The 26779-nt window shown below is 33.5% G+C and overlaps 11 protein-coding genes across 11 annotated transcripts; 7 read left to right on the top strand and 4 right to left on the bottom strand.

Moving 5' to 3' along the window:
• Nucleotides 1-292: 292 nt before the first annotated feature.
• Nucleotides 293-1264, bottom strand: EIN_122910 (hypothetical protein; the record flags this gene model as incomplete). Its single annotated transcript, XM_004259063.1, has 1 exon — nt 293-1264. One exon carries the CDS (start codon nt 1262-1264, stop codon nt 293-295), a length of 972 nt encoding a protein of 323 aa, XP_004259111.1.
• Nucleotides 1265-2028: 764 nt separating this feature from the next.
• On the bottom strand, nt 2029-2418 carry EIN_122900 (hypothetical protein; the record flags this gene model as incomplete). The annotated part of the gene is made up of 1 exon (XM_004259062.1): nt 2029-2418. One exon carries the CDS (start codon nt 2416-2418, stop codon nt 2029-2031), a length of 390 nt encoding a protein of 129 aa, XP_004259110.1.
• A 486-nt stretch (nt 2419-2904) lies between these two features.
• On the top strand, nt 2905-4770 carry EIN_122890 (hypothetical protein; the record flags this gene model as incomplete). The annotated part of the gene is made up of 1 exon (XM_004259061.1): nt 2905-4770. The coding sequence occupies one exon, from the start codon at nt 2905-2907 to the stop codon at nt 4768-4770; it is 1866 nt and encodes a 621-aa protein (XP_004259109.1).
• A 1540-nt stretch (nt 4771-6310) lies between these two features.
• EIN_122880 (hypothetical protein) lies at nt 6311-7036 on the top strand (the record flags this gene model as incomplete). Its single annotated transcript, XM_004259060.1, has 1 exon — nt 6311-7036. One exon carries the CDS (start codon nt 6311-6313, stop codon nt 7034-7036), a length of 726 nt encoding a protein of 241 aa, XP_004259108.1.
• Nucleotides 7037-7351: 315 nt separating this feature from the next.
• On the top strand, nt 7352-8575 carry EIN_122870 (hypothetical protein; the record flags this gene model as incomplete). Its single annotated transcript, XM_004259059.1, has 1 exon — nt 7352-8575. One exon carries the CDS (start codon nt 7352-7354, stop codon nt 8573-8575), a length of 1224 nt encoding a protein of 407 aa, XP_004259107.1.
• A 160-nt stretch (nt 8576-8735) lies between these two features.
• On the top strand, nt 8736-10226 carry EIN_122860 (hypothetical protein; the record flags this gene model as incomplete). The annotated part of the gene is made up of 1 exon (XM_004259058.1): nt 8736-10226. One exon carries the CDS (start codon nt 8736-8738, stop codon nt 10224-10226), a length of 1491 nt encoding a protein of 496 aa, XP_004259106.1.
• Nucleotides 10227-10317: 91 nt separating this feature from the next.
• On the bottom strand, nt 10318-11263 carry EIN_122850 (hypothetical protein; the record flags this gene model as incomplete). Its single annotated transcript, XM_004259057.1, has 2 exons — nt 10318-11171; nt 11236-11263. The coding sequence occupies 2 exons, from the start codon at nt 11261-11263 to the stop codon at nt 10318-10320; spliced, it is 882 nt and encodes a 293-aa protein (XP_004259105.1).
• Nucleotides 11264-12523: 1260 nt separating this feature from the next.
• On the top strand, nt 12524-13734 carry EIN_122840 (hypothetical protein; the record flags this gene model as incomplete). The annotated part of the gene is made up of 2 exons (XM_004259056.1): nt 12524-13621; nt 13666-13734. 2 exons carry the CDS (start codon nt 12524-12526, stop codon nt 13732-13734), a joined length of 1167 nt encoding a protein of 388 aa, XP_004259104.1.
• Nucleotides 13735-17353: 3619 nt separating this feature from the next.
• Nucleotides 17354-18406, top strand: EIN_122830 (serine/threonine protein kinase HT1, putative; the record flags this gene model as incomplete). Its single annotated transcript, XM_004259055.1, has 1 exon — nt 17354-18406. One exon carries the CDS (start codon nt 17354-17356, stop codon nt 18404-18406), a length of 1053 nt encoding a protein of 350 aa, XP_004259103.1.
• Nucleotides 18407-18972: 566 nt separating this feature from the next.
• On the bottom strand, nt 18973-21141 carry EIN_122820 (hypothetical protein; the record flags this gene model as incomplete). Its single annotated transcript, XM_004259054.1, has 1 exon — nt 18973-21141. The coding sequence occupies one exon, from the start codon at nt 21139-21141 to the stop codon at nt 18973-18975; it is 2169 nt and encodes a 722-aa protein (XP_004259102.1).
• A 964-nt stretch (nt 21142-22105) lies between these two features.
• Nucleotides 22106-26266, top strand: EIN_122810 (protein serine/threonine kinase, putative; the record flags this gene model as incomplete). The annotated part of the gene is made up of 1 exon (XM_004259053.1): nt 22106-26266. One exon carries the CDS (start codon nt 22106-22108, stop codon nt 26264-26266), a length of 4161 nt encoding a protein of 1386 aa, XP_004259101.1.
• Nucleotides 26267-26779: the final 513 nt, after the last annotated feature.

The raw sequence follows: 26779 nt of genomic DNA, 5'->3' as shown, positions 1-26779 counted from the left end.
ACCTATTCTTCGTTTTGACTTTATTATTTTTTTAGTTGTCAAGTAATTTTGTTTTTTGTTATTTTTAGCACACTTTTTAAAAAAAGAACAAAAAAATAAAATACAAACAATTTTTTTAGAAAAACCACTTTATTTTTATTATAAATTATAATACTGTTATTATAAATAATAGTAAAAACCCAATATCCTTAAATAAAAAACAGACTTTATAAAAATTAATGTTTATTTTATTATTGTAAAACCGCCACAAAAAAACAGTAAATAATATTAAATGAACAAACAAAGGCATCAATTAATTTTTTAAATAGTCAGGCAGATTATTAAATTGGAACCTGAACTTTTTCTGTCCCCAATTAACCTGGACTTCTCCACTTCCTTCCATGCAGAAAGTTGGGATTATAGTCTTTCTGTTGTATGGGACAGCGCAGAGGAAACTTCCATTTCTTGTGAAGAACACCATCTTTTTGTTAATGAGAAAACCGCATCCCATCACGTCATTTTCGCCAAATGGTCCCGTCAACATATTTCCAGCACCGGCCATGTTAAACAGATTTCCGTCGTCTGAGTGCATTCCGATGCACCCCGGTTGCCACCCGACATGGTTAGTGCAGATGCTGTGTGAATTTTGAACGAGTCTATGGTCGCACACTCCAATCGAGACAATCAAATCTTTGACTATTGGAGTATTAAAGAGGATTGGGTTTGGGTTATTAATATGTCTGAGTTGGACCTCAAAGTAATATTTATTACACATCTTCAAGTGGACGATGCTGTCTTCGCGTTCAACTCCAATGTAATTGGTATCCGTCCAATTTAACACAGGAGAGAAGGACTGTTTCCCAACAGTATTTTTGGTGAAGAGATCGTCTTTGATAACAGTGGACCCCAATAGAGTGATGGACTGGGGAGTAAATTGGAGGTGTTTTTCTGTCTTACGAAGTTGACTTAAGATCTGTGAATAGGAATAAGGCAACTCCTTTCGAAGTTCTTCATCAGCACACCACCCCTGCATAATCGTTGCCAATGCTTGACTCTCGCGTTCGGAGTTTTCAGTCAAATTAACAAAATTTGGGACTCTAGAAGAGGGTGGGAGTGGAGTTTGTGGGACTGCTGTGGTGTTGAGCTGTGTTTTGATTTGTGTGATCTCAAGTTTGAGGACTTTGACCTCTTCTTCCAGTTGCTCAATGCGACTATCTCGTTGAGAAAGCGCGTTGTTGTAATACATCATGCATTCTTGAACTTGGCGGGAGAGCTCTTGGAACATCTCTTGTGTTGTATCAATTGACATTCAATGGTATTTGAAACTAGTTCGTTAGTTGACTTTTTATACCATCTAAAGATGTGAAATGAAACTAAATCAGACTTATGGTTTTTATTATAAATTAATTATAGTATACAAATAGATTAGAAAACAATGACGGATTTGTTATGAAGTTTTTGTTTTTTATTATGATTTATACAGTGTATGGTTTTAATATAGTTTTTTATTAATTTCGTTCTTGACAAACATCACTTGTTTTGGATAGAAAGTTTTTATAATAAAATAGTTTATTGTAATTATAAAAAAACTATAACATTTTTAATATTTTTTTTCTCGTGACTAGGGGAGGAGTGACGGGAATAATTAACTAATATTTAACAAATAAGATCTTGGAAAGAAAAAAAACTCATTTCGTTTTTATGTTATAAATCACAAATTGTTTACTTATTTTCACATTGTAATTGTTCAGGATATGTCCAGATTATTTTACTTTAAATTTTGACATATATTAGGCATATTTTTACAGAACATTGTGGCTGTTACAAATACCAAATAAAACAAACAAAAAAACAATTAAAAATAAAAAAAAGATATTAAACACTTAATTAATTTTATTATAAAAACCAACACTTTAAACGTATTTTATATATTTATATATATATTATCCAACCCAATTATTGGGTTGGATGATAATCCAACACACAAACAAAATAAAAATTTTATTCACAAACAAAAAAATGAAACGAGTAAACAAGAAGAATCAACGATTAAGCAAAAATGATTGGGAAAGTGATTGTGATGATGAGGACGTATATGAAGAACGCGATGAGTGCCGAAGTCCCAAGATTTCTCGTCGATTGGTTTCTTGATTTACGCGAAGCGATGAAAGCAAATGGCCACAACAACACAAAGAAGAATCCACAGATGAACAAACAAATTGTGAGACTTTGTGCACTGTCGTTCTGTGGTTGTGTTGTTTGTGCTTGTCCAACAAAGATTGGTTGTTCCGAGTATTGTTGTGGATAAACGCCGTTAATATATTGTTGTGGTGGTGGTGCTGCAACATAGACTGGTTGAACCACAGTCGGTTGGACATAGGTTGGTGGTGGGACCATTGGCGGCAATTGGCTGTAGCCATTTTGGTTGACTCCCTGCATTGTTTGTATATCTTTTTGAGTTATGAAACATCTTCTTATATAACAAGTTCTTTGATTTTTATTATTTATAGTTTAAACTATACGATATTATATGATTACTAAATAATATAATACATGGTTGTTTGAAATAATATGGTTTCTGTTATTGTTCAATTATAATATTTTTATAGTATATTATTTATGAATTAAAAACGATAGTTATTTGTAGTATAATAATATAATTTAAATTATTGTACTATAATATAACAATTAAATATAATAAAATTCATAATACAATAATATATCAAATCCCATTTGATAATAACAATTATACTTTAACTTTATTATATCATCAAATGCAGTTCAATCACAATTAATCACACAACATGTATATTTTTTTACAACGGAATTATTTTAATACTTCAAAAATTAATTTTAGTAATGTTTTTCAAACTTCATAAAATTTGCATTGTTAAGAAATTTGAAATGATAATCAAATAATCAAAGATGACACGACGACTCGACCGTTACTCAATGATGATTGTTTCAAAATACTTCAACGACATTGGTGACTTTGTTAATCTTGTTATGGTCAACAGAAAGTTCACCGAGATACCAGAGATGTTCCATTACAACCCGATTCCTCTGACAAGAAAAACAGCGAAACACTTCCCAAATGTGGAGACACTCCACATCTATAAAAACAGCGACTTGTATATGAAGGATTACTACCAGTACTATGTCCACATCGAAATGTCTGTTCTGCAATACATGGAGATGTTCAAAACGCGTCGAATGATATGTCCACGTGTATTCTTTTCATACACAAACAAACACGATATACTGTCATTCAAACACGCAACTGTCTTGAAAGTCGTTCCAAACAACGTGGAGATTCCAGCGTCTTTTGATTGCTCCAACATCATCAAGTTTGATGCGCGTTGTTTTTATCATAACACACAGCTGTCATCCATCACACTTTCAACCAATTTGGTTGAAATTCCAGATTGCTGTTTTATGTTGTGTATTCGCCTCAAAGCAATTGATCTGAAGAATGTTTGTGTTTTGGGTCAAAATTGCTTTGCGGACTGCGACAGTTTGAGTGCAATCACGTTTACTACACGACTGAGAAAAACTGCAAAAAGTGCATTCAATTTGGTGACTTCAATTCAAAATGTCACAGCACCAAACGTCAAATGCGTTGACTTCATTGTGACTGCGTCTTCATCAAAAGCATTTTCTGGAATACAACACAAAACAGTCACAACAAGAAAAGACGTTGCAAACGGGTTTGGACTCGACTTCATATCGGACGAAATTTGCAGTTATGCCTTCAATTACAAGAGGGGCATTTCCGGTATGAACATTGCAAGCACAGTCACATCAATTGAAACAAACGCATTTGAAAACAGCGATTTGACACGACTCGATTTGTCGTTTGTTCAGTTTTTTGGAGAGCAACAGAATATGACGCGGATCACAGCAATCACAACAAACGACAACATACAAATCAACAACTTGTATGACTACAAAACACTCAAGAATATATCGTGTTACAAGACCAACACAATTCACGGCAAGGCAGCGTGCTGGATGAAAGAGATGATCGATAAGGCGGTTCTTGATGTCGACGAATACTACTTGTCTAAAGAGGACTTTGAAATGTGGAAAGGTGTCATCCCACACAATTTCAACAAACTGAAGGCAATCTCCCCGTTTGTTAACTTCCAGAAGTTTAATATTGAAGAGATTGTGATACCTGAGGGCATCACACGTATCGGAGTGCAGACTATCACAAGCTGTACGTGTCTCACAAAACTTGTGTTGCCAAAGGGAGATGCCATCAAGTTGTCGATATTTACACACCCACACATCAGAGAAATCAGTCTGAGTCCAAACGCAGTCCACTATTTCAGCAAATGTCACGCCCTCAGATCAGTCACATTTCTTGATGCAAACATCGTAAACAGAAAACTCTTCTATCACTGCGACATGTTGAGCAACATTGTATTTACAGACCCACCGACAGACTCAACTTTCAATGGGAACATCGACTACACTGTTTACAATATTTTGAACAAATCGTTCAAATTTGAAGGGGATGTCACACTGTATTGGCATAACAGCAACTTTTTGGATGAAAACAGAGTATTCACTGTTCCCGAAGCTGTCACCATTCTGGGTGATGTGTTGTTGGTTGATAGCAATGTCAATGTCGTTGTCATGGGTCAAAACGTGAAGAAGATATACAACAGTGCGTTTGTGAATTGTTACAACCTCAAAGTGATAAAGAACATGAAAAGATCAATAGAAATACAAAAGGGTGCCTTTGAAAAAGTTGCTAAGAATTTTCATATTGAATATATCGATTGATATAACATTAACTGTATTTGTTAGAACACTTTTCGAACTTGATATATACAAATTACAACTTAATTATATCTGATAATATATCATTTTGTAAAACCTGTTATTGAATCAACTCATTTCTAAATAAATATATATATATTGTTGAGATTTCTTTTGATTTGACATTTAATAACAAGTTTATCAGAATTTCAAACAATTCAATCTGGATTTTATTGATGTTATATTCAAACAGTTTTGATATTAGCTATTATTGCAACTGTATCAAATTTATTATATTTAAGATGATATAATTTGTCTTAAGATCAAGTCAAGATATAAATAATTAAAGTCTTTGTTATTTGTGTGTTTTTATATTGTATTGTGAATAATGTTAAAAATAAACAATTTATGTCGATAACAAAATATATAATATAATGGTGTGTATATTTGAAATTAATAATATTACAATGAAAAACAAATTTAAAGAAATAAAAATTATCAAAAAATAATAATTGTAATACATCGTTAAATAAAATAAATTTATCACATGCAATAAAACCTCCCAAAGGCGGGATGGTGTGGTGATTTTGTTCTATCAAGAACGGGCATATTTAGCCAACCAAACCTTAAATACCACGATAAAGAATTATATTTTCGGTTTCAGTCTAAAAATGCCACTCTTTAGAAGTACCATTATTGTGATTTCTACTGTACCATGTCAATAAACGAATCAAATTTATTTTAATTTGAAATACAATTTTTCTTTGTATCAATTGTATTAACAAACATTTAATTCATTGGAAGTTGTTTTTATTTATAACTATTGTTGTGGTTCGTGTTTAAGCTATATCATGTTTCAATACTATTCATTTACGTCTTTATGTAATGTTTATTTTCATGTGTGTAAGTCCAAGTGTGATGGATATCAAATTGGTGATTAATAATAAGGATTGATGTTTTATTAATTGATTCAACTTAACATTTTTTTCACAAAGGAATATCTTTTCAAACAATTGTTACATATTTGTTATATTGTTTCTATAATATTTTAAATAATCCATATATTGATTTATGATTAATAAATTGTATTTATCATTATGTTGAATGACTGAAGCAACATCTTATTCAAACATGTCATCAAAAATACAACACAACTAAAACGAAAATTATGAAAAGAAATTTCCATAAAAAGTAAGTTATAGTGAGTATTATATTTGTGATTATTAATTCGTTTTAAAACAAGCAAAGTGGTATGAACATTTTGATTCTGGTATGAAAGAATCTATATGATCAAACACAGAAAACCTCAAATAGTTCACCACCTTAAATAATGAGATCTCACTATTTTCCCACATTCAAATCTTTATTTAAAAAAATGAATGACCAGAATTGTTGTGTTCTGTTGTTTTGATCTGCGAAAACTGTTCTAAAATCAAATGAACTATAATGATATTAAAATGAACTATACATCATTAGAAGTGGTTGAATTGTCTCAGCGCCTCTCCACAATTTTGTGAATATCAAACACCTTATAAAGCGGCTGAAACTTGTTTCTCACACCACAATGAGTTGCCCAATGAAGACTTGCCAAAAGCCAGAAGCTCCAAAAGAGGAGCAGAAAACGTGTTGTCAACAAAAGGCGTGTTGCCAGCAAGAACCGTGTTGTCCTGTCAAGGCGGCATACATGGAGTTTCTGAAGCAGATACCACGTGTTGCTGTCGATGAACCAGCACCACTCTTCAAAGCGCCCGAATATTGCCCCAACTGTGATGCAGTCATTGAGTTTGAGTTAGAGAAGCACAAAGGAAAGACTGTTGTGTTGGTCTTCTACCCGCACGACTGGACGTACATCTGCCCAACTGAAATTCTTGGGTTTGGCAAATTGGCGCAAGAGATGCCAGAAGTCGTGATTGTCGGCGTCTCAGTCGACTCTGCGTATTCGCACAAGGCGTGGGCAAATGCTCCACGCGAGAAAGGCGGACTTGGTGGAAGTAAGATAGGACTTGTCTCTGATATCACACACAAAGTCTCGATGATGTATGGGATGTTCAATCCATGCGAAGCCATCTGCAGAAGAGGGTGCGTCATCATCGACAAGAACCAAATCATTCGATTCATGGAAATGAACGGAAAAGGGTTTGGAAGAAGCACTGACGAGATCAAGAGAATCATCGAAGCTATCAACTTCTCAGACGAACATGGAGAAATGTGCCCATGCAACTGGATGCCTGGTAAAGACACCGTCAAGCCATGCCAAGAGGGAATCTGCGAGTACCTCAAGAAACTTTAATCAACTTCTTCTTCACTTTTATATTATTTGTGTGTTGTACAAATGATGGTCTTATTTATTTCTCATTTTTGAACATTTAATATTTTTATTGAAATTACAAATAAAAATCACAACGTCTTTGTTATGTTGTGAATGTTGTTTTGTTATGATGTTAGTTTGGTATTATTTCACACCAAAAGACGGGAAATCCACATTACTATTATTTATAATATTTTTATTAATAAAAAGTAATTAAAATAAAATAGTGTGAAGTATTTGATATATGTCTAACCAAAGTTGCTATATAAGCAACGTTTTAACTCAAAAAACAAAGAAATGTCTGAGTTAGATTTGGTGTTTTTGTGTGACACGACTGGCTCCATGTCGTCGTACCTCCATGCTGCACAACAGAGCATTGAGTCGATCATCACGACAATCACTCAAAAAGAGAAATGTGATGTCCAATTTGCGTTGGTGGAGTACCGCGACCACCCCCCACAAGACGACACGTTTGCAACACGAGTGACTCAATTCACTTCTTCGATGAAAACAATCAAAACTGCAGTCAATCAGATGCAAGCACAAGGCGGTGGAGACACCCCCGAGTCTGTATCCTGTGGGTTGTATGAAGTGACCAAATTGGCGTATCGCCAAAACGCGTCGAAAGTGTTGGTTTGGATAGCAGATGCGCCACCACATGGGTTTGGGTGTTGTGGTGATGGATTTCCAGATGGGTGTCCGTGTGGTAAAGACTTCATTGAAGTGCTTCGAGAGTGCATGAAGAAGGACATTGTCATCTATTCTGTTGGTGCTGAGCCACTCAGTGTCCCATATTTCAGAACACTGATGAGAGCAACATCACAACTCACTGGCGGGCAATACGCTGCACTCTCCTCTGCAAGTGTGTTGGGCGATTTGATCACAAACGGCGCCATCGAGGAGATTCAAATGAAGAAGATATTCGAAGACGTCAAAGCAGAGTTGGCAAAAAGTCCCGATTTTGCAGCACTCCCACCAAACGAGAAGGCTGAAAAGGTCAAAGAAGAAGTCAAGAAGCAGACTGACGGACGACAAATTGCTTCTGTTGAGATCGAGTCGATCTTCAAAGACGAACTGAAAGACGTTCCTTCCATCTTCTTGACGTGTGAAAACTTGAAGCAACTCAGAACTGAAATGGTCAAAGAAAGTGACATTGCGGTCACTTTTAAAGACGGATTTGGTGGGAGAGTCTTGGCTCCCATCGCAATGTTCGCGCGTTGTGGATTACCAACACCTCATATTCCATCTTTTGCACCATGCCCACCACCACCTGGTTGTTGTCCCAGAACTATTCCATTGGGTGGCGCACTACCACCATTAAGCAGTTGCCCACCACCTCCACCGGCAGCACCCGGATGTGCGTTTGGAATGTCACCAATGATGAGACGAGCAGAACCAACTGCAATGCCAATGAGTGGTGCAATTGCGCCACAGCAACAAGTCGTGTCGCAAATCAACAGAAATGCGTCGATACAGCAAAATGCTCGACTTGAACAGAGAACTATGAATTTCTTCATGTGAGAAACTAAACCATTTTTATTTGTTTATTTAACACTTTATATTTTACAATTCTTTTCTTTTTGTTTGATTGATTTAATTTACAAATTCCACCTTTGTGTTGTTTTAAACTTCATAGTTCAATTTTTTAACTCAAAAAAGAACTCAAAAGAACACGAATTGGATGGCAAGACTCGACGCATTCCATGGGATGATAGTCTCAAAGTACTTCACTCGTCTTGTGGACTACTTTGTATTTTCCACCGTCTCCACCAAGTTCAAAGACAACACATCAAAATTCCACTTCAACCCAATTCCACTCAGACTTGCTGACATAAAACATTTTGAACGAATAGAAACACTCCACATCTGGTCATGCAACGCAGAGACTTTTGGTCAGAATGTTGCTGGGTGTAAAATATCAAACACTACCACAAAACACAATTTCTTTCAAATAATTGTTTGGTTCAAAGTGTCGTTAAGCACTTTTCTCACAAACAACACCAAAAATGTTGTCTATAAAAACGTTGGTCTTTTTAAAGACGATTCTGTGCATTTTGATGATAAAATAACAAACACGTTGTGTTCTTTTGAAAACTTTTGCTTCATGAAAAACACAACACTCCAAAATATCGTCATTTCAAACAACGTGACTTCGTTGTGTAATTCCGTCTTTGAGGGGTGTAAGCGTCTGAGTGCCGTTTCATTGTCACACAATTTAGTCACAATTGGGTACAGCTGCTTCAATGGCTGTGAGTGTCTTGTCAACATCAAAATACCACACAGGGTCTCTTCTATCAGCAACTGCTTTGATGGGTGTCGTGCACTCACAATTGACATTCCAGCTGACGTGACAAAATTTGGAGACAAAGTGGTTTGTGGGATGACAAAAATGTTTGGGTTTGTGTTGGGTAATGCAAGATACAAGGCGTTCCAAGTGACTGACTATTCGTGTTATTGCACTCCCAATATTGATCTTACAACAATTAAAAATCCACATTTCATGAAAACGATAAAAGAAAGACAAAGTGGTGTGGAATGTCCACTTATTGACATCCCAACATGTGTGACTTTCATTGCAAAAACCGCATTTGGAGGAAATCGCGACTTTTCTTGTATTAACATTCCACACTCAGTCACACAACTCGACTCGTTCTGTTTCAGTGGATGTAAACGCTTGAGAGAAGTTACACTTCCAACAAGTGTCAGTCGCATTGCACCAAGTACTTTTGAAAATTGCATTTCCCTCACAAAAATTGCCATTCCAAGCACAATTTCGATTGTTGAAAGTGTTGCGTTTAGGCACTGCGAGGCACTCAAAAGTATCATTTTCTGTGGAAATATATCGACAATCGGCATTTCCGTATTTTGTGCGTGTACTTCACTGTCAGAAGTGAATGTGTTGGATTGGGTGAATGAGATACCCGACTGGTGTTTCTATGAGTGTTCATCGCTTGACAGTGTTGTTATTCCTGACTGTATCAATCGAATTGGCAACAACAGCTTCAACGGGTGTGCGTCCCTTTCAAGTGTGCAAATACCAAGAAGTGTCACATTTATTGGTGTGAGTGCTTTTGGGAAGTGTTACAATTTGCTTGAAGTTGTGATACCAAAGTCTATCAAAGTTGTTGGACAACACGCCTTCCCAAATAAAACAAAAGTGAAAAAGAAGTAATATTTGTTTATTGTTATTTTTATGTTACACACATAACAAAATAACATATTTTGAGTTTAAATCCAATTCAAAAACAACAAAAATAATAATTCTAAATTCTTTTTGACCCAATTTCGTTGAACACTTTGTCAGCTTCTTCATAAAAGCAGCTCATAAAATCGTGTGGCATTGGGTCTGATCGTGCAACCAATACATTCAGTATATTACCATCCTTGTAACTATACACAATTGGAGATATCAATTTGTTAAACTCACTCACACAATACAGTCTGGGATTATTCACGTGTGTATAGCACCCAACATTTGACATTCCAATCAGTGGGGTGTCACTTGGATAGCTGAAGTATTGACTCTTCAACTCGCCACTCTTCTCGTCTATTTTACTCGAGTAATAAGTCACGCGAGCAGCACTCTCTGAAGTTGTTTGTGCCTCTCTCATCTTCTCATTGCACTCAACAATTTCGTCCAACACACTTTCCTTCCCTTTCACAAACAAAAGAACAGCAGCTGACCCAGACAGCAACTCTCGCCTCTGCATTTCTTGTGATGCAAAAACGCTCTTTCTTGAGTCGATTGGCGCTTGAATGACAATTTGAGTCTCATCAGTGATGTTGTTGAATTTTCTTAAGCCCCTCTGATAAGCACACATCAATATCGCTTGCACTCCAACACGATTTGTATGACAATATTTTGATATTTCGGGATATGAATATTGGAGGTAATCTGAAGTCATCGAATAAACAACTTTCTCTTCTTGTGGTAACACTCTTGGCCCACTGGGAAGGTCTTTAAGCTTTGGACATGGTGAAAGGGCGACTTCATCAGGAAGTGATGGGAAGAGCTCTCGTTGTGAAAATGAAGGAAGGGTAACACTCGCTGGCAACGTTACAGAAGTGTTTAAACAATGTGCGACGATGCGGTAGATACCTTCTATTGTTCTTCCATCTGCAAAACAGTGTGAACACGCCACATTGAGTTGAATGGTGTTGTTGTTTTGTGAGACAAAAACAAGTGGGAGCGGCTGCCCACTTTTCCATTGATGGAAACGATCAAACGGAATTTTCACGTTCACAATTTGTTTGTTGCAATCATATTTGCCAACCCAATCCCATGGAACAGTCTGGATTAATGGCGGTAAAGTCGCTTCTATAAAATATATTTTCTGTTTTGAAACAGCAACAGACAGTTTTGTGATGTCAAATTGAGTTAATAAATTTGTTAAGCAAAAAAATAGTTTTATTTGAATGTTGATAAATAAGAAACAACTATAATTATTATAAATATAGTATATTATCAATTTGTCTCTTTGTGAATTTAACAACTTTTAATAATTAATTATAACACACAATAATAGTTGTGGTGTTATTAAAACACACGAGTTTACTAATGTTTGTTGTCTTATGAAAAATAATAAAACAATAGTTGAAAAACAATTTAAATTATAGTTATAATTGGAATATTTATTTTTGAATTTTTTAAATTTATTTAAGTTAGTCAAAATACATTTAACTTTTAAAACATTCAAAATAACAAGATACTAGAAGATATAAAAATTATTAAATTATACAATTATGATTAGTATATTGTTATAATTGTTAAATTTCTTTCATATCAATATATATATAAAAGAATTTTTACGATTATTATTTCGAATAAAATAAAGAAATATTAATGTTATTTTAATATTGAAAAACATGCATTATTTGATGTTTTTATTTACATCATGAAAAGTTTTTTATTTTTTAAATTCCAAAATATCAACCAAAGAAAGCTTGATGATATTACATATCATTTGCTCGCAATTTCATTTAGTAGTTACTCTGTTTTGGTTATTATTTCCTTTACGTTCATTTTCTCAGACTTATTGTGCAGCAGGTACTTACCCATTAAACTCTGAATGTTTGCCCTGTTCTTCGGGGACTTATAAATCAAATTCAGGAAATTCTTCTTGTACACCTTGTGCAAAAGGTAAATACAGTCAAAATGAAGGTTCAATTACTTGCACCAATTGTCCTGCTGGAACATTTTCAATTTCTGGTTCTACGGGATGTTCTGACTGTCCAGCTGGCACCATGTCTACAGAAAAATCGGGAAGTTGCACTCTTTGTTCTGTGGGTTATTACTCAGTAAGAGCAGCTTCTGTTTGTCTGGAGTGTCAAGCAGGTTCTTATTCATTACAGTTTTCATCAAATTGCACGTTGTGCGGGAAGGGAACTTACTCGACAGCTCGTTCGTCTTCTTGCAAGAATTGTAGTCAGGGTTATTATTCGGATGAAGTGGGTACCTCTGAATGTAAAATGTGTTCTGCTGGCACCTTTTCTTTGAGTGGTGCTACTATTTGTACAAACTGTCCAGCTGGTCAGACGTCAAATGTAAGAAGTTCAGCTTGTACAAATTGTACTGATGGTTACTATTCCAATTCTGGTGATCAAACTTGCACAATATGTCCAGCCGGATTTTACTCAAAAAGTGGGAATGCAACTTGTAGTGCTTGTCCAGCTGGGACATATTCCGCAGAAGGTGCCTCAATCTGCACACGATGTAGTCAGGGTTATTACTCAAATGAAGGAGCTACAGCATGCACAATGTGTGAGAGTGGATATGTATCTATTGCCGGGTCTTCATCGTGTACGATATGTCCAGCTGGTACAAAACCAAATTATTATAAAACTTCTTGTACAAATTGTACTGATGGTTACTATTCAAATTCTGGTGATAAAAAATGCACAATATGTCCGGCTGGATATTTTTCAAAGAGCGGAAACGCCACTTGCACTATTTGTCCAGCTGGTACTTATTCAAATGCAGGCGCTTCAGGTTGTTCAAATTGTGGTCAGGGTTCTTATTCAAATGAAGGATCTTCAGCATGCATAATGTGTGAGACTGGGAGTGTATCGGTAGTTGGGTCGCCGTCTTGTACAATATGCCCTGCTGGAACAAAACCAGATACATCGAACGCTACTTGCATAAAGTGTAGTAATGGATATTACTCCAATGCTGGTGATCAATTATGCACAATATGTCCAGCCGGCTATTTCTCAACTGGTGGAGACGCAACATGTACTGCTTGTCCAGCTGGATCTTATTCGGGTAAAGGTTATTCAATTTGTAATAAATGTTCAAATGGGTATTCATCAAATGAAGGTTCATCTTCATGTTATAAATGTTCTGCTGGGTATTTTTCCAATAGTGGAGATGCGACTTGCACAAAATGTGCTGCGGGAACATATTCACTTGGTGGTACTAATACATGCACAGATTGTCCACTTGGGACTTACTCCACTTTAGGATCATCAGGATGTATCGAGTGTGGAGTTGGCACGTATGCACCTTCGAAATCTCCAAGTTGCATTGACTGTCCCGCCGGCACTTATAACAACAAAAACAAACAAAGTGTTTGTCCAGCATGTTGGGCAGGAACATATTCAATTCAAAATAGTGTTGCCTGTTTGGATTGTCCAGATGGCACCTATTCACTTACAAATTCATCGAGTTGTACCAAATGTAATTCTACGTGTTTAACTTGTTCTGTGACAACCGGTAAATGTACTTCTTGCCCTGCTGGTAGGTATTTGACCAATTTAAATCAATGCCCTTTGTGTGCTGCGGGGTACTTTTCTCTAGAAAAAAGTCCCGGTTGTACAGCATGTGCAAGTGGTTTTTATTCCAATGAAGGATATTCGGCATGTATCGAATGCAATAGCACTTGTAATAAGTGTGATAGTAAAAGTGGAAATTGCACTTTATGTTTTGTAGGGAATTATCTTTTTGAAGGGAAATGTTTGAGTTGTAAATTGGGTACTTATTCGTCAACAATGGCAGCAATAAAATGTACAACATGTCCAGAAATGACTTACACTTCATCATATGGAAGTGTTGTTTGTTTACCATGTAATTCTTCATGCAAGAGTTGTGATAATACAAACGGAGACTGTCTTACTTGTTATCAGGGAAGCGTTTTGAAGAACGGAAAGTGTGAAATGTGTCCATCCGGAACATTTTCATTAAATGGAATCTGTACTTTGTGTGGGTTGGGAACGTTTTCAAACCAAAACTCCACTTCTTGTATTGAGTGCACAGATGGAACATTTTCAAAAGAAATGGGCGCCTCTACGTGTCAAAACTGTGATTCGAATTGTCTTAATATATGTGATAAAACAACTGGTAATTGTAAGTGTGTTGCTGGATATATTTTAATTGATTATCAATGTAAAGGCTGTGATGCAGGGTTTTATGCAAATCAAACCACAAATAGATGTGAAATTTGCCCATCAGGTAAATACTCCGATGTCGCCTCTTCGACGTGTAAATATTGCTCAGAAAATACATTTTCTTATCAACAATCATCAAAATGTAGTTCATGTGACTCGAAGTGCAATGGTTGTAATCCTTCCACTGGTGATTGTACTTTATGTATTTTTGGATACGAATTAGTTGATAAAAATTGTCAGATTTGTGGAGTTGGAACAAAAGAAGTCATTTCAAAATGTGAAACGTGTCTTGACGGTACATTCCAGAATGAGACTGGAAAGACATTTTGTTATGAATGCGACGTCAGTTGTCAAACATGTGATTATATGACTGGTCAATGTTTAACATGTCAAGCTGGATACGGTTTTAATGATGGGAAGTGCACAAAATGTTCTGATAAAACATTTTCAAAAGGAGGAAATGATGTCTGTGAAAACTGCCCGACAAATTGCACATATTGTGTATCTACAACTGGAGACTGTTCGATTTGTCCATCTGGACAAAAGGAGGTTGATTCCATTTGTATTTCATGTTCTTTAAATGGAAATTGTGCGATGTGCTCAACATTAGAAACTGAAAGTGAAAGGATTTGTAAACAATGTGAGTTTGGCTACTTTTTAAAAGATAAAGAATGTCTTGATTGTCATGAGATACACACAAATTGCGACAAATGTTCCCAAAGTGAAAGTGTGTGTATGAGTTGCAGTGACAATTTTATAATTATAAACAACAATTGTTCAAAATGTGAAACTGGTACAATAAAAAGTACCACAAAAGAGTGTGTGAATTGTTACGAAGTTATTCCAAAATGCCAGATTTGTGAATATGAAAGAAATATACAAAAGTGCACAAAGTGTTTTGAGCCGTATTACCTTTCTGATGATAATATTTCTTGTTTACTTGCTTATACAACAACATCACATTACAATTCATCAACAGCAAATAAAATTGAAAATAACGAAGGATGTACAAATCAAGTCGATAACAACTGTTTCGGCTGTGATGAAACTCGTTATTTGATAAATTATAAATGTGAACAAAATAATGACACAAAGTGCTTAAAATACTCAACAAAGTCGTGTGACAAGTGCAGCACAAACGTGATTTCTTTAAATGGAAAATGTGATATCGAAGCAGATTGTAAATATCAGAAGAATTATTTGAATGGAAGTAATTCCAAGTGTTATTTCTGTGACAAAGAAACTGGCTGTGGTAAAATTGATAATTGTGACGTGGCACAAAACGGATATTGTTACACAGCTAATGATCTTTATTATTCAAACGAGAGTGGAGTTATAACAAACTGTGGAGCGTCCAAAAAGTGTCAAATGTTTAATGGGAAGAAAATAGACTATGTTTGTAATACAAATACTCTATTATCAGATGACAATGTTTGTATTAGTGATTTAACATGTATAGCAATTCGACATAGTCAATGCGTCAAATGTAATTCAGATCAACATTTGGCATATGGAAGTTGCATAACAAATAACAATGAATGTTTAAAACAAAACAAAGAGTATTGTATTAAGTGCAATTCAAAAATGATGAGTGAAGGTCGGTGTGTATCTTTTGATGACATAAAATGCTTAAATCATGATGTTATTTGCATATCTTGCGGTGAAGGATTTTATAAAGATGTCAATGAATGTAAAAACAAAAATGAGAATTATTCAAATTGTATTTATGTTGATGTTGCAAATGAAAGTTGTTTTGAATGCGAAGCGGAGTTTTATTTGGAAAATGGTGGATGTGTGTTATTGAGCAATTCGACTTCAAATGTTACAAATAGCACAGATAACACAACTGATATCAATAACAATACAACGAGTGATTTAATAACAGACAAAAATTATATACAAGAAAGAATTAAGCAAAACATAAAAACAGAAGAAACAGACAATTTATTTGAATCGAATTGTGACAAGAAAAGTCCCAAAGGGTGTCAAAGGTGTTCAGATGGTTATTATTATTCAAAGGGTGAATGCATTGAATGTGAATATCCATGTATTAATTGTCACAATAAAACGTATTGTACGTCATGTGATCAGTATTCATACATATCAAATGGTGGTCAATGCACAGCTATCAATGACATATTTAAATTATGTGATTTGATGAATCCTGACTACACTGGCTGTGTTGTTTGTAAAGATGGATACATGCGATCATCTGATGGCAAAACTTGTGAGCCGTGTGATATATCGTGTTCTACATGTACAAATAATGGAAATTGTATATCATGCAATGAAAGTTATTATCGAACGCCACAAAACTCGACATGGTATTGTAATCCACAATCCGAGTTACTTCATTGTTTAAATGTCACTGTTGATGGGTGTATTGTATGTGAAAGGGGGTATTACAACAAAGACAACACATGCGAAAAGTGTCATGAAAAGTGCAATGAATGTTCAAAAATTGATATTTGTACAAATTGTAGTGAAAACAACATTTTGATGAATGACTTCTGTTATGACTTTTCAATTATTCCAAATTGCATTTCATCGATAAACAACGTCTGTACAAAATGTTCTGAAAATCACGAATTAAGTAGTGATAAACTTTCTTGTGACAAAATAGTGAGATATGGACTCATAATTGGTCTACCAGTGAGTGTCGTCTCAATATTAATAATAATTATTATTATAATTATAGTAATAACAGTTATTATAATTCAGCGTCGTAAAAGAAAAATCGAAGAACAAAAGATTTGCGTGTTTGATATGAAACGATCGAATATAGAAATGGTGATACTATCGGGTGATGTGATGGTCAATATGAAATCGTTAAATTTTAATGAAGATGAAAAACTACTTTTAGTTGACAAAGAAAGCCGTTCACTTCTTTGTGTTGGAAACAAATCAAAAAGTAATATGAAAGTACAAATCACCACAAAAGAAAACTGTGAAAAATATTCAATTCGAACTGAACCAAAATTGGTGAATTTGAAAAGTGGGTTTGCTAGCGAATTTGAAATATTTATAACGCCGCATTGTACTTTGAATTTAAATGACAATATCGTCATTATCACACTTAAACTGAACAGTGGTGAGGTGTGTACTAACAATTTTAAATTTATGTGTGCCACTGAAAACAGCACCAAACTTGATTATGACGAATTGATAGAAGAGAAGAAACTTGGTGAAGGCTCATTTGGTGTTGTTTTCAAAGGCACATTCAGAGGGAATAGTGTTGCAATTAAAAAGATGAAAAACAGTAATGATGACAAAGATAAATGTGACGAGTTTGAGAAGGAAGTGAGTATGTTAGACAAGTTCAGAAATGAGTATATTATACATTTCTACGGCGCCGTATTTATAACAAATCACATATGCATGGTTTCTGAATTTGCAGAATATGGAAGTTTACAGGACTTGATGAAACACAAAAAGAGTGATGAAGTTGACATGAAGTTGCGTGTCAAAATGCTGTTGGATGCAGCAAAGGGAATATCGTATTTACACGAGAACGGGATATTACACAGAGACATCAAACCAGACAACATTCTTGTCTTTTCTTTGGATTTAAATCAGAAAGTAAACGCAAAGTTGACCGATTTTGGAAGTGCGAGAAATGTGAATTTACTGATGACTAACATGACATTCACAAAAGGTATTGGAACTCCAGTCTATATGGCACCTGAGGTTCTCAAACAAAAGAAATACACAAAAAGTGCAGATGTGTTTTCATTGAGTATAACTATGTATGAAACTATATCATGGGAAAAAGCATATCCACAAGACGAATTCAAGTTTCCATGGAAAATAGCCGAATTTATTTCATCTGGAAAACGACTTAAGAAAATCGACTGTATTCCCCTTTATTTGTTTGATATTATATCTAGTTGTTGGCAACAAGATACAACAAGTCGAACGAAAATAGAAGTTGTTGTGGAAATGTTGCAAAAGTATCTCGATGATAATTGATTTAATAATTAACATTGAGCAATATAAAGTTAATATGAAATACAAGAGTTATACACAACAACGTTATATTTGTTGTTATGTTTAACAACAAATGTTACGTTTATTTATTATTAAATACTTTTTTATTTATTAATACATACTTCTATCCATCAAAAAGTAATAATCAAAATATTTTATATAATAGTGTTATAAATTATTAAAGAGTATTTGAAGTAATTAAACCATTTTTTGAAAAAACACTTTAGTTATTTCGTGTTAAATCTTACCATTACAACGCAATATAATATACATCAACAGAGTTATTATGAATAATTATTATAATTAAAAACATAATTATAATTATAATATATGTATATAATAATAATATCAATAGATGTAAATTTTTCATACATTTAATGATTTTATACACACCTAATATTTATATATATCATTTAGTTAACTCTAATTTAATTCTTCTATAATATTTTAAATGTATACTTTAATAATCAATTTGAGGTAATTAAGAGGGTTAAAAGTTCCTCATATGATTTTTTCAACTCAACGACCAAACAAAAGTACTTTTAAAATTAGTCGTCATCACTCATCGACAAAGAGTCACTTTCAGAATAGTTATAATTTATATTATAATTTATATAATCCTCATTCTCGTCTTTCACTTCATCAATGACTTCCATCTTTTTCACATCAAAAGCGAATGGGAGATTCCCGTAATTGACAGTAATTGGTTTCGTGACATCAAACGCAATAGCTGCAGACAACTCATCAAAATCGATTTTGTACTTCCCCAACAGATTTCCGTTGATCGTGAAAAAGACTTCTTTAGTCTTTTGTATATACCCACACCCAACTACATTAACAAAGCCTATATCATTCCCATATGCATAAAATTCATCATCACGTTCGTCTCTTGTGAGTAACGTTGAATGCACTTTCCCGTCATCACTGTGATACCCTATCGAGTTATTATACCACCCCACATGGCACCCCATAAACTCGTCGTATCGCACTCGATTGATCACACCAATCGACATGATCGAAACTCCCGTGACATTAACTTCGTAATACCTCACTCCTTTCACTTTTTGAATTAAAAAATTTGGGCTCTGTAAGCCATCCGGCGCAGTGACTGTTTCGATGTACTCCCAATCTAATAAGGAAGAATTATTATTCCTTAACACCTTGATTTCAAGCGCAGATGTGTCGAGTCTACTTGAGAAAAAGCGCGAGGTGACCATATCAATTCCTTTATATATCGGATCGTAGTCATCAAATCGACTGATCACATTATGATCGACAGTTGACTCCAAGGACATTGGTATGAATCTCCTCATTTTATATCCACGCTCATTTCGATTGTAGTTGGTGTCCGGTATCGACTCAAAAACAGTGATTTCGTGATCAAAAACACGTTGACTAATTTGAATTGCTTTCCCGTTCTCTATATACACATCACACGACGCATTCGCACTCATAATTTTGATATCAATGATATTGATCAAGTCGATGTTTTTCAAGTTGTCGTTGCGCTTCTCTATATCTACCGAACGCGTCGCCTTTATAGTAACTCGTTCTAATTCCGTTTTTGTGTATCCTTTCAATGATATAAGCGTGCAACTTTCTATCCACATCACTCTCAATTTCTCAAATTGTGTTTTTTCATCAAAGGTGACACGTATGCACTTCTTTAAAACGACTGTCTCGACGTTCTCGAAGTTCGTGGAGAAGATGAAATTATCGACTTCGAATAATTTGAGTGTCTTGATGCCCGGCATTGTAATTGGAAACACAGCGGGGACGTCAACTCGACTATTAATTAATACGAAGTCTTGTATACACATCGGCACACTCCACAACTCAAATTTGGGATCAATTGTGTTGACATATCTCATCTCTACTGTATAGGGATACACGTTTTCAATAGTCCGATTGATCGCATTTCCATTAACTTGTCCTTCCACGTTCACGACACCTTTCTCGCAATATAAGTGGTCGCTCCATTTTGTGCACATCCGACTGTGGACGTTTCTATAGTAATACTGCACCCTTCTGAAATCAACGAAGTCGTTTTCATTCTCCGCTTGTCTAAAGGAGATGAGAAAGATCTGCGAGACACCATTGTCGGGGACGCAGACTTCTATCCTCTTAATGTACGACAGCACTTCGTAATTTGTTTGTATTGAATATCCTCGCAGTGAATTTAAAACAATGATCGAAGGCAATTTGATGTATTTCTCCTTTCCATTTTCTGTGTAACTTTCAAGAAATTCGGTGATCGTTTTGATGTCCCCGGACAAGTGAACGAGCTTCTGGAAGTCGTGGGAGTGCTTTAAAACCATTGCATTCACCTCTTTGATATACTCGATATTTGGTGATGCTCTGTTCTCCGACGAGTATAATACAATTCGTGTGATTTTGGGGAAGAACTTCGAGGCAAACTCGTCGGTGAGGAGTTTGTCCTTTGCAAAGAAGACGAGTGTTGGCGACCGAATGCATTTGACTTGTTCTAAGTATGATTGAAACGACGCATCAACACAGTGGCAGTCTAATGTGTCGGGAGTAAAGTGAGTAAAGAACCATCGATACGACGGGATATTAATGAATTTCGGTGTGATTTTAAGAGAGCGAATGACATCTTCACATTTGTGATTGATACACATAAAGTTAATAAGCTCCTCCTTCATAGTAAATTCTAATACTACACGAAGCAAAAATGGAAGCTCCATATGAACAGACATATAATAAAATTATTAGTTTATTAAAGATTGAAGTATTGAGACTTTTTTTCTCATTTTTATCGGAAGAAAAGATATTGACTTTGGAAAAAAATAGGTAAAAATGTTAGTTTTTTATTATTGTAAGTACCGATATCCTTCACTTTTTATTTCAAAGTTGCTTTATTATTTATTATGTTTTTTAATAACAAATGTTTTTAAATTGTATATGGTAAATTTACAATTAACATATAATTACATTATTTTTAGTTTCATAATATAAATATTGTTTTATTATAGTTTATATTTAAATTTACCATATAATATATATTTTTAATATATACAACTATATTATTAACAATTATTACTAAATAATTTTTCTATTGTTAATAGTTTTTGTTAATAAACTATTTGCTTTTTATTCAAATTAAAAACTAATAAAATTATTATTGTTATAATATAATAAAATATACTATAATTATAATAATAATGCTTTTTAATTTAATAATTTATTATTGGTATTATTTAAAATGTTTCATTAGTAATCAATTGAACTAAAAATAACACAACAGAACCAAAAAGAAATAGCGAAAATGTCATTTCTAAAAATTATGAAACTAACGTTTTTAAGACTAAAAGCTTTTTAAATTAAATTGTTATAAATCTGTTGTTGATTACATAAAGAAGATAAAACGGTTATTTTTAATATGACCGACATTACCAATTTAACATCAATAAACGATTACAATAACGGCGAATATGAAAAATATTCCATTCAGTAATTTGTGTTTCCCAAATATGTGAATTGATGTTCAAATAAATCCAATTTTTAGTTCGTTTTAATTATAAAACAATCATTTTGAATACCAAATAAAAAAAATCACATGTTAACAAAAAACGCCAAACCCAATATTTTTAATGAAAAAAAATCCATTGGATTTTTCTTCCCCACTTGAAAACTTTAGAACAGTGTTTTCATCAGTTTGATATGATTATCTCATGTTTATTTCTTTGTCTTTTACACTCAGCATTTTCACAGATCACCTGTGTCGCCAATGGTAACAATTGGGCAGACGGATTTAATAATTCAAAATGTTCAACAAGTTCTACGCCGACTTCCATTTATTTATTTCCATACGATTTTAAGTTCGAACAGCAACTCACTTTTTATATAATTAATGTCGCTAATACATTGACCTTTTCTTCTTCTGGCAGTTTTAAAATGGTAGTCAGATATTTTGAGATATCCAAAAATTGTATATTGACTACAGAAAATACATTTCTCACTCAAATTGCACTGAACATATCCAATAATGCACGTTTAAATATCAATGCAAATTTTTACTTTGCAAATGACATCAACATTGAAAATCCACAATTAAACCTTCCGAGAATAGTCGTCTGGAACAGCTCAAGTATTCAACTTTTTAAAACTGTTACTAGTTTCTTTCCAATTAATATAGTTAACCCAACAACCAATAACAAGTGTTTTGATGTGTTTTCAATCCGAAATTCTGAAGTTTTAAATAGTGGAGAGTATAAATTTGGTTCATATAATTCCACTGATTTTCCACTAACTCTAAATAGCGGGTCTTTATACCTTTTATCTAACAAAAAGTTACACAGATTTTGTCCAAAGTATGTTACTTTAGATAAAAATGTAGTTTGTAAATTAATAAGTTCTAGTTACAAAACAGAGTATATTGTAAACCAAACAGAAAAATATCCATTTGAATATCCACATTGTCCTTGTGAATCAAATGATGGTACTATTTGCACTTTAAAATTGATATCAACACTTTCTAAATTCGATTTTAAAAAATCAATGATGATGAACACAAGTGTCGTCGTAGAACATAACACTGATATTATAAATGTCAATTCAGTGAAGGAATTTGTTATTTCTGATAATGTAAAAAGCACTATAACCGGATTTTTGACATTTTCACGTTACTCGTTTTCTTTTGGAACTGCAAGGTTTACAGCTTTAACTGCTTTCATTGACACAATCGACTTTTTCACAAATTCGTCGTCAAATTTGTTCCTTTGCAAACACAATTCAAGTTACATTTTAAGTTTCAACAATAGTGTAAAGCAACTTAAAGTCGATTTTAATGGTACTATTTCGAATTTCACATTTTCTGGAAATTCATTTTTTGAAATTGGTAAAAATGTCGAGCAAATTAATACAATTTCCGTGATAAATTCTTATACTGAAAGTTTCTTTCATGTTACAAACACAAAAATTTTATATTCAGATATGGCGAATTGTATTTTATTTTCTGTTAATAAGACTCGGCGGGTTTGTATTGAATGTGATAGCAATTATTATTTAATAAATAACACATGTCAATATATAACTCCAGACTGTGATATATTTAATTTAAAAAACAAATGCGTGTTATGCAAAAGTGGATTTTTATTATCAGAAAATGGCGAATGTCTCACATCAACTACTTCGTGTATAGTAGGTTCATATAATAACTGTATTATGTGTAAAAGTGGTTATATAAATCAAAGAGGAACTTGCATTAAAAATGACAATTGTAGCATATCCGATGGAAATTTGTGTTTAAAATGTTCGAATGGAGTAATAAGAGGAAGTTGTGATGTAAAATGTGGAAATGAAAATTGTGAGTTGTGTGACACTTTAACAGAACAAGATCAAAATTCAAATAATTTTTTTAACAATGAAAAATGTGTATTATGTGAATATAATCACTTTTTTAATAAAACGACTTTTTCATGTGAAACTGTTGAGTACAACATTCAAATTGGTCTTTCTTATGTTATTCAAAATTCGATAATTTCGTGTGATGATTCATATTATCTTGAAGCACAAAATTGTATTAATTGCTCTTTAAAATATTCAAATTCAAAAGTTTGTAACAAAAATTATATTTTAGAGTGTCGAGACAATTATTATATAGAAGAAAATGATTTATGTGTTTCTACTGAATGTATTAATAACAATCAAGTAATTGATTTAAATGGTAAATGTGTAACAAAAATTGATAATTGTTTATATCATTTGAATGGCAAATGTGTCGAATGTGATAATGGGTATTACATAGTTACTTATTTTGATGATATAAATAAGACATTAATAACTTATTGTTCCTTATTAAATATGACAAACACTGTATATCAAAATTGTTTATTAAATAATCCCTTTGGGTGTATCAAGTGTAAAGACACATATTATCTATCAAACGGACAATGTCACAAATGTGGAGAAGAATGTGACAATTGTGCTATAACCAACTCCACGTGTATAACATGTAAAAAGGATTTTTATTTATCTAAAAATCACAAATGTATATCAAATAAAGAATTGATGGATAAATGTGTGAAGTTTCTTGAGGCATCTTCTGGGTGTTCGCAGTGCAAAGATGGGTATTATCGAATTGGACTTGAGTGTGAATTATGCCCATTAAAATGTGATACGTGTATCTCTGAAACAACATGTGTCACATGCAATACCTCTTATTACAAAACATCAACGGGTGATTGTATGTCAAAAAGTAATATCGATCATTGCAATGTGCCAATCACACAAAAAGGCTGTTCAGAGTGTGAAGATGGCTATTATATCATAAACACAAATGAGTGTGCACAATGTTCTTCAAATTGTTCTAAGTGCTCTTCATATAATATCTGCATATCTTGTGATTCGGACAAAATTCTTTCAAATGGCAAATGTCTTCAACTCTCTTTAATATCAAAATGTTTAAAAATTGATAATTCAAAATGTGAGAAATGTGAATTTTGGCATAGTCCAAGTGCAACTGGCATGTTCTGTGAGAGTAAAGCGGCGTGGTGGGTGATTTTTATAATAATCGTTATTATTATAATTTTCATCCTTGCGATATTTATAGTGGCTGTTTTTATAATAAAATGTGTGATTTTTAAATTGAAAGAAAATGAAATAAATGCGGAGACGTGCATGTTTGAAATGAAAAGGTCTAATATACAATTTGTCACATTAGGAAATGACACTGTTGTGAATAAAAAGGAAATAATTTTCAACGAAGGAGAAGACGTGGATGTGGATAAGAAAACACGCGAACTCTTTTGTGTTGGTAACACTTCAAAACACAACATGAAAGTGCAACTCACAACTAAAAGTGAAAATGAGAAAATTACAATTGACATTGAACCAAAGTTTATAATTTTGAAATCACAATTTGCATGTGAATTTGAAATTTTTGTCACATTAAAATGCACCACAAAAATCTCCGAAAATTTGGTGGTAGTGGCAAATTCTTTTATTGGAGACAAACAAATTGTGAAAGAGATAAAGTATTATGTCTCTTCCAAATTATCTTCTAAACTTGATTATGACGAGTTGATAGAAGAGAAGAAACTTGGCGAAGGATCATTTGGTGTTGTATATAAAGGTACATTCAGAGGGAATACGGTTGCAATTAAAAAGATGAAAGAAGTTTCATTAAACTTAAGAAGTCGAATGGTTGAGTTTGAAAAAGAGGTGAATATGTTAGACAAATTTAGAAGTGAGTATATAGTACATTTCTACGGCGCCGTGTTTATACCAAATCACATTTGTATGGTCACCGAATTTGCAGAATATGGATCTTTACAGGACTTGATCAAACACAAGAAGAGTGATGAAATATCAAACAAAATACGTGTCAAAATGCTGTTGGATGCAGGAAAAGGAATATTGTATTTGCATGAGAACGGGATATTACACAGAGATATCAAACCAGACAACATACTCGTCTTTTCATTGGAATTGAATCAACAAGTTAATGCTAAGTTGACCGATTTTGGATCAAGTAGAAATATCAACATGATGATGACAAACATGACATTCACAAAAGGTATCGGAACTCCAGTGTACATGGCTCCTGAGGTTCTTAAGAAGGAGCATTACAAGAAACCGGCAGATGTCTACTCTTTTGCTATAACTATGTACGAGACATTCATTTGGGGAGATGCTTTTCCTCAAAATGAATACAAATATCCGTGGAAAATAGCAGATGAAATAGTATCTGGAAATCGACCGCATTACATATGTACAGTCGAACAAAAATATCGAAATGTAATTGAAAAGAGTTGGACACAGAATTCAATGGAGAGAATATCAATAGAAGGAATAATTACTCTTCTTAAAGAATTATATTGATTAGTTATTGTTCTAGTTATTAAAAACTATTTACTAGTATATTAATAAATAGTATTATATAATAACTTTTTATTATATAATATAAATATTTATTTTATTATTTTTTTATTATTATTTTATTATATAATATAACAATTGATATACTATATATTATAATAAACAATATTATATTTTATATTAAACGAAATTCACTTGAAACAATTAAGAAACACCTTTTTATGCGAATGGAGAAAATCCTTTTACGTCTTCTTTACTTTCTTTTTTCATCCCCCCATTTGGTCCAATATCAAGAATTTCAAAATCTTCAATACACAACGGATTTTTCTTAACTGTTTGAACACTTTCATATTTCTTTGAATCAATTTTCTCACTCTCTCTTTTGGCTTCTTGTTTCATTTTTTCTTTTATATACCCTTCAGACACTCCTCGGATTTTCTTGAGTTTAATTCGAAGCTCCGCGCCTTCTTGGACTCTTCCTATATCAAAGGCCATTCCAATTTCCTTTTTACATCC

This window comes from Entamoeba invadens (assembly GCF_000330505.1).
Source record: "Entamoeba invadens IP1 unplaced genomic scaffold scaff_1105074724931, whole genome shotgun sequence".
NCBI lineage: Eukaryota > Evosea > Mastigamoebida > Endamoebidae > Entamoeba > Entamoeba invadens.
The sequence above is the reverse complement of the archived record's forward strand: the minus strand, read 5'-3'. Positions and strand labels throughout refer to the sequence as shown.